Source organism: Lactuca sativa, chromosome 3 (genome assembly GCF_002870075.4).
Source record: "Lactuca sativa cultivar Salinas chromosome 3, Lsat_Salinas_v11, whole genome shotgun sequence".
Lineage (NCBI taxonomy): Eukaryota > Viridiplantae > Streptophyta > Magnoliopsida > Asterales > Asteraceae > Lactuca > Lactuca sativa.
In genome coordinates, this window is record NC_056625.2 from 244,672,228 (window position 1) to 244,679,950 (window position 7,723).

Below are 7,723 nucleotides of genomic sequence, written 5' to 3' on the forward strand. Positions count from 1 at the left end.
AATTGTAACGAATAGCGTCTCAATAGTTGTTGCGCAAACTTGCAAAATACCTTAAAAATACAAGTCATACATACAAAATAACATAAATTGTAACGAGTAGCATCTCAATAGTTATTGCACGAACTTGCAAAATAACCTAAAAATACAAGTCATACAAAAAAAAAAAACATAAATTGTAACGAGTAGCATCTCAATAGTTGTTGCGCAAACTTGCAAAATAACCTAAAAATACAAGTCATACACAAAAAATAACATAAATTGTAATGAGTAGCATCTCAATAGTTGTTGAACGAACTTGCAAAATAACCTAAAAATAAAAGTCATACATACAAAATAACATAAATTGTAACATGGTTTCTTACAAAGTAGTTCTAATAATTAGCAAATAAAACATCCTACAGTTGATCACAAATAGGTTAGATAATGCTTTAACAATTTTCTTGTAAAATTTTATTTTTACTAGATAAATTAGTCATCTAACTTTCCATTTCGGGTTCACAACATATACCGATATAAGGGTAACATTTATGTCCTTTCATTTATAAATGTACGACTTGTATATCGTTTTAATTGCACACATTAGTTTCTTAAATTCAATAATACTAATTAAAATGTACCATTATTAACGAATTAACGACTGTTGCTTGTGTAGCTGGTACTGAATGATAAAAATTACTATTTTACCCTTCTAACAAAAACAACTTTCAAATGCATATTAGTTAACCAAAATCAACAATTTTTAAACCTACATTTATAACAAAGCACCAAGACTTCATGACTTTCGATTAAACAACCAACAAGCAAGTTATGTGCATCCAAAAGTATTTATGGCTCTGAAATTCGAAACTGTAACCTAGCATGTTGCCCAGCTTCCTCATCAAGGTTCCACCACCTGCAAAAAGAAAGAACACAATTAAAAACATAAGGGAACACAAAATGTAATGACAAAAAAAGCTTCATCTTCTAAAAGTTGATTTTTTTTAAAGGGTAAATTTCAAGTCTAAATAAAAGCATGCACTCAAATGATTCATGCTACATGGTTCATATCTATATGAATTAAGTCTTTTATCATGTTTAATTGATTAGACATAAAGAACACGTTCTAACTTGACAGATATTTAATTGAAAAGTGGAAGAGTCTCAATATGCAACCTAATTGATTTGTCATTTCAAGAATAAAAAATATGCTTATATTTGATTAAGATATAGAAGTTATAAGAACATTGCTTACAGGTTCTGAGTAAGCATCATGCCTTTATACTTCTTCAAAATCTCCACGATAGCTTCAGTATATGCAGACTCTTCTTTATCTTCAAAACCACCATATTCACTGCTCATAAGAAACTCATTTCCACCCTCCATATCTTTCATTTCCATTACACAAAAATATATCCCCTTCATCACATACCCTGAAACTGGCAATTTAAAAACTGGAATATAACAGTTACGCAATATAGTAGGAACATTTACACGATTCAGCACAGTTTCCGAAGCTGAATGCACCCATTCCTTAACCTCGCTGAGTTTTTTCCCACTCAGAGAAAGCCTCCCTCTTCTCCCTGAATCGCTAATGGATACCTCTTCCAACATGGGTAGATCATTAACCAGGTACAACAACATCACATGCCATGCCGTGATATCCTGCAGACACTGAAACGAAATGATATGTTTGTTCTTCAACAAATCACTGTTTAATTCCAGGCTTCCTTCTTCATCCCCATTTCCATTAACACAAAATCCATCCTTATCACTAATATCAAAATGCACGTGTTCAACATTGGTTTGAAGTATTCAATTAGTCTTCCTAGTCTTCTGTATACAGTTTCATAGTTCCGTATATTGTGGGTTTTCTCTTTCTATTCTACTGTATATATATCTTGTATTTCTGTGTACTAAAGCATACGATTGAGATAAATATAAACACAACATCAGTTCTCTTTATGGTATCAGAGCCTTGGCTATTTTTTCTAATTCATCGTTTTCTTCTCCTCCATGGCCAATTCAGGTCAGTCTCTTTTGGTCCATGCCACAACCTCCTCCCAAAATCTCCAAATCCCGCCAATCAACATCAAACTCGATCGGGATAACTATGACCTTTGGCGCTCCACTATTGTCTCTGCTCTAGAAACATTTGACCTAGAATCATTCATCCTAAAACCGAATCCGCCACCGGAAACCTATATGCCCACAGTCTCTGCCGACAATCCAAAAACAGAACGTATACCTCAGCCCAACCCCGATTTCATTACCTGGAAAAAGCGAGATCGCTTTGTGCTTCTTTGGATCAAATCGACCCTCTCTGAACGTGCCCTAGCCCTAGTTGTCCGGGCCTCCTCATCCCATATGGCCTGGACCTCGATTGAGAAGACCTTCCAATCTCAAATCCGAGCCTGTCAGATGGCGATGAAGTTACAATTACAGACGCTCACCAAAGGCTCCCTTTCGATGATCGAATACCTTGAACGCAAAAGGTCAATTGCAGATTCCTTAGCTCAACTTAAACCAATTCCAGAAGATGATCTAATTGGTCATATTCTCAGTGGTCTGGACTCATCTTATGCTGCCTTTACCACTGCCTTCATGCTCAAATCAGATGTCACTACAGTTGATGATCTAGCCGGGTTTCTTCTTCAAGAAGAGGCAAGAATTGAATAGGAACATCATCATCATGCCTCTGTCCTCTCTCCAGCAACCACACCTGCTTCACCTCTCTCCGGTTCCACTGCTCTTGCTGCTCATCACTCTCCTACCCGGTTCTCACCCCATGGTGGCAGTTCCAACACTGCATCTCTAAATCGTAGCAATGATTCTCGGCGACGACGTCCCATATGTCAACTATGCACTAGACCCGGTCATGAGGCCATCGACTGTTGGCAGCGTAATAATCAAACTGATTATCCCTCCAGACGACCCAACCCACGTGATTCCACTCGTCAAGCCAATGTGGCTCAGGCTGCCACTTCCTCTACCGTCATGGATCCAGCCTGGTATTTTGACTCCGGAGCAACCGATCATGTCACCCCTGACATCCATAAGCTCCACATTGCTGAGGAATACACTGGTGATGACAAAATAAAGGTCGGAAATGGTAATCATCTGTCTATTTCAAATGTGGGTTTCAGTTCATTGCATAATCTTCGCTTGCCATCTGTTTTAGTAGTTCCTAATTTAACCAAAAATTTACTGAGCATTTCCAAATTAACTGCTGACAATCATGTTTACATGGAACTATGGCCCACTCACTGTTTTATTAAGAACTTTTTGGGAAAAACTCTGCTCCAGGGGGATGCTAACCAAGGCTTGTATCGGCTTCCAACCATTCCAAATAAAAGATGTTCCAAGATGGCTCTAATTGGTGTCCGCACCTCTGTTCATGGCTGGCATCAGCGCCTTGCTCACCCTCATGAGCCTCTTCTGCGACGCCTCATCTCCTCTTTTCACCTTCCCGTTTCCTCCAATAAGTTCCCAAATGTGTGTGATTCATGCCAACTGGGAAAAAGTCATAGACTTCATCTTCCCTCTACTCATGTTACTTCTAAATTTCCTTTTGATTTAGTGTACTCGGATATTTGGTGACCCTCTCCACTGTTTTCACTTAATGGAAGTCGTTATTTTTTGCTGTTTGTGGATGATTGCACTAAATTTGTCTGGATTTATTTTCTGTCACAAAAATCTCAAGTTTTTTCTACATTTGTTCAATTCCAAAAAATGATTAACACGCAGTTTAACCGTGACATTAAAGCACTACAAACTGATTGGGGTGGAGAGTTTCGCAATGTCTCCACCTTTCTTCATACCCATGGCATTCAACACCGCGTCTCGTGTCCTTATACACAAGAACAAAATGGTGCGGTAGAACGACGCAATCGCATTATTGTTGAGAAAGGTCTCACACTCTTAGCTCAATCCTCGCTTCCCCAAGTTTTTTGGGAGCATGCCTTTAAGACTGCCACTTACCTTCACAACCGCACAATCACTCCTGTCCTCGACTTTAAATCACCCTATCAAATGCTCTATAATAAAAATCCGGATTATACCTTTCTCAAAACTTTTGGTTGCTTATGTTATCCATTTCTTAGACCTTATAACAATCATAAAATTGATTTTCGTTCTCTTCCTTGTATATTTATTGGCTACAGCACTACACACAAAGGATATCTTTGCTTTCATCAACCTTCTTCTAGGATTTATGTATCTCGCCATGTGGTATTCAGTGAAGAAGTCTTTCCATATTTGACACCCTCCTCCAACCCTAGTTCAATCATTCCTCCCTCCCCTCCTGCTACTACTTCTACCTTACTTTCTTAGGCAAATACTCTCTCCTCTGCGACACCACCATTCACTCCTCCTCAATCTCTACCTTCTTTCTCATCTTCATCTTCTTCTGCCTCATCTACTCATGTTCAATCCACACCTACCACTCCTATGTACCAACAATCTACCATAAGCTCTCATGCCAAACAACATCAGCCCTCTACCTCCCATTATCGCGCTGCCACAAATAATACTCATGCAATGGTAACTCGCGCACACACTAACTCTCTAAAACCAAAGGTTTTTCACACCTCCGTCTCCCCTACATCTGACTTTCAACCTCACACTTTTCTACAAGCTACTAAACACCCTTACTGGCAGCAAGCAATGCAAAATGAATATGATGCTCTCATAAGAAATAACACATGGTCTATTGTTTCTTGTCCTACTAATGTCAATGTTGTTGGTTGTAAGTGGATATACACGATTAAAAGAAGTGCTGATGGCAAGATTGAGCGATATAAAGCTCGATTGGTGGCTCAAGGTTTCAGTCAAGAGGCAAATATTGATTATTTTGACACATTTAGCCCTGTCATTAAACCCACCACAATTCGCCTAGTCCTATCAATTGCTCTCTCTCATGGTTGGTGCATTCGGCAACTTGACATCAACAATGCCTTCCTCAATGGCGATCTTAAAGAAGTTGTGTACATGAAACAACCCCGTGGCTTTGAAGATCCCTCTCGCCCGCATCATGTGTGTCGACTCCATAAAGCCATCTACGGCCTCAAACAAGCTCCCAGAGCTTGGTTTAACAAACTCAAACAATATCTAGTTGCTCAAGGATTCAAAGCCTGTCAAGCTGATACTTCATTGTTTGTGTACATTCGCTCCACTTCCATCATTTACCTTCTTGTCTACGTTGATGATGTTATAATCACAGGTAGCAATGCTCCTCAGATTCAACAATTTATACAACAGCTCAATAAGGTTTTTGCTCTAAAGGACCTTGGTAAACTCCATCATTTTTCGGGTTTACAAATCACTGCCACCACTACTGGACTTGCTCTGTCTCAACAGCGTTACATTGAAGACATACTTCACCGCAGCAAAATGCAAGATTCCACACCCATCTCTACACCAGATCCTAATTCTCGGCTTACACATCATGGTGAACCATTTCATGATCCAACATTTTTTCGCCAGATTATGGGGTCCCTTCAATATGCCACAATTACCCGTCCCGATATAGCTTATGCAATCAACCGGGTGTGTCAGTTTATGCACTCTCCAACAACACATCATTGGCAGGCCACCAAACGCATCCTTCGATACTTAAAAGGCACTTCTCATCATTGCTTACAGTTCAAACCAACTACAGCCAATTACCTCCTTGCATACTCTGATGCCGGGTGGATATCAAACAAAGAAGATAGTCGCTCCCAATATGGTTATGCCATTTTCCATGGTTCAAATCTGATTAACTGGACCTCTCGAAAGCAAAGGGTTGTGGCACGCTCAAGTACCGAAGCCGAATATCGGTCCTTAGCCTATACCACTGCAGAAATGTTGTGGTTACAACAGTTAATCCATGAATTACATGCTCCTATAACAAAGCAACCTATGCTTCTTTGTGACAATGTCGGAGCTATTTTCATGAGTAAAAATCCTGTCATAAGCACTCGTTCAAAGCATATTGCCTTAGACTTCCACTTCATCCGAGAAAATGTCGAGAATGGTACACTCAAAATTTGTTACATTTCCTCTGTTGACCAGCTAGCGGATATCTTCACCAAACCATTATCAAAGGATCGTATTATTTCTCTTCGTACCAAGCTGCAAGTGCGTCCCGTCCTTGCGCTTGCCGGGGGCTAATATCAAAATGCACGTGTTCAACATTGGTTTGAAGTATTCAATTAGTCTTCCTAGTCTTCTGTATACAGTTTCATAGTTCCGTATATTGTGGGTTTTCTTTTTTTATTCTACTGTATATATATCTTGTATTTCTGTGTACTAAAGCATACGATTGACATAAATATAAACACAGCATCAGTTCTCTTTCAGAGTGAATTCGGCCACAGAAATATAAACGATTCAATTTTCTTCGTGAAATTAACCTTCCATTTGAACAAACGACTATCGACAGCACTATGACCCGGAGCTAGAAGTTCGATACATAACGACTTCACTCCTTTAAACTTGATCAAAAACCTATAGGCAGATAGAAACGACTCACACTATAACGACGAAATCATGCGCAGCAACGACTTACTTGGGATGGTGTTTTTATCGGAAATGTGAGGGTTTAAGACTGGAGAAGCGAAGGAAATGGCATCGACTTGAAGTACAATCGAGAAGAAACGTTTGGAAACCAGATAGCAAAAGCAAAGGGTTTTCAAATCGATTAATCTGTTTAATATTAGGAGGATGATTTCGTCTGGTAAACGACTGATTGGAGACGAATCATTTGCATCTCCTTCGCCGGATTTCTCGAGGTTCCTCAATTTTTTGGGACAGAAAATCGACGGTGGGCTCATCGGACATTGTAACACCGAATTCTGATCATCCTCTGTTAACTTTTATATTGATGATAAAAAAATAAAAATAAATAAAAATTAGAATATAATGAGTAATTTCCAAAATAGTCCATATGCGTAAAATGAAAAAATACCATCATTTTATATTTTTATTATTTTTTAAAATTCATTAACAGTTTAAAAGCAACCACCAAATATAAACCATCGGTCTACACTCCCCTTCCTCCCTCTGCCCCTCCACTTTCATTTGTTCTCTTAGGCATATCTTTTTGTGAACAAGAGCCTAAAACAAAAAAAAACAACCATATAATCGAAAGTAACAAATTAAATATTATCAAATGCTCAAAAAAAAATCTTTATTATTATTATACATTTTTATTTTAAAATTATATATATAATAAAATAATTGAGCTTTATGCAGCCGTCCATTTTGTCCCCTCAACATCCTCATTGCTCATTGAATATGATATATACATCATCAGCAATACAAAATAGACAGCAAAACATTAATGTAAACTCACAAAATCTATAATAGATGAATGATAAAATACAAACACTAATTTATCTTTATGGTTCACATTTCACAAAGTTATAGGCAAAATCAAACCTTAAATCGGATATGATATACACATCATCTTCATCTTTGTTCTAGGCTAATTAAATTAAAAAATACAAAATCAAATATGTATCAGATCGAACCCACAAACATGAAAGAGAAAATAAGTTCAAGAACCACAAAATTGTGGCGGTTTTAAGGTGGTGTCCAATGTGGCACCGGCAACACCTACCTTTCGAGTACTTTCGAGTACGTAGTGGAAATTTTTTTAAGTTTTTAAAATTTTACATGTTGTGCAACTATGTAAAAAAAATCAGGCAACTACATAAAAAATTTTGCGCAACTACATAAAAAATGTGTCATTCTATTGAGAATT

General features: G+C 38.0%; 1 protein-coding gene across 1 annotated transcript; it reads right to left on the reverse strand.

Annotated features, from left to right (window-relative positions):
• Nucleotides 1–619: 619 nt before the first annotated feature.
• LOC111883535 (uncharacterized) lies at nt 620–6,833 on the reverse strand. Its single transcript, XM_023879860.3, has 2 exons — nt 1,232–6,833; nt 620–892 (listed from the first exon to the last, which is right to left on the reverse strand). The coding sequence occupies exons 1-2, from the start codon at nt 1,618–1,620 to the stop codon at nt 826–828; spliced, it is 456 nt and encodes a 151-aa protein (XP_023735628.1). The 5' UTR covers nt 1,621–6,833; the 3' UTR covers nt 620–825.
• Nucleotides 6,834–7,723: the final 890 nt, after the last annotated feature.

What these genes read in the sequence shown, in the direction of transcription:
- LOC111883535 (XM_023879860.3), bottom strand. Translation starts at nt 1,620, where the DNA reads ATGTTGTTGTACCTGGTTAATGATCTACCCATGTTGGAAGAGGTATCC. An exon ending in ATGATGCTTACTCAGAACCT is followed by an intron (nt 893 to 1,231) that starts GTAAGCAATGTT and finishes TTCTTTTTGCAG; the next exon opens with GTGGTGGAACCTTGATGAGG.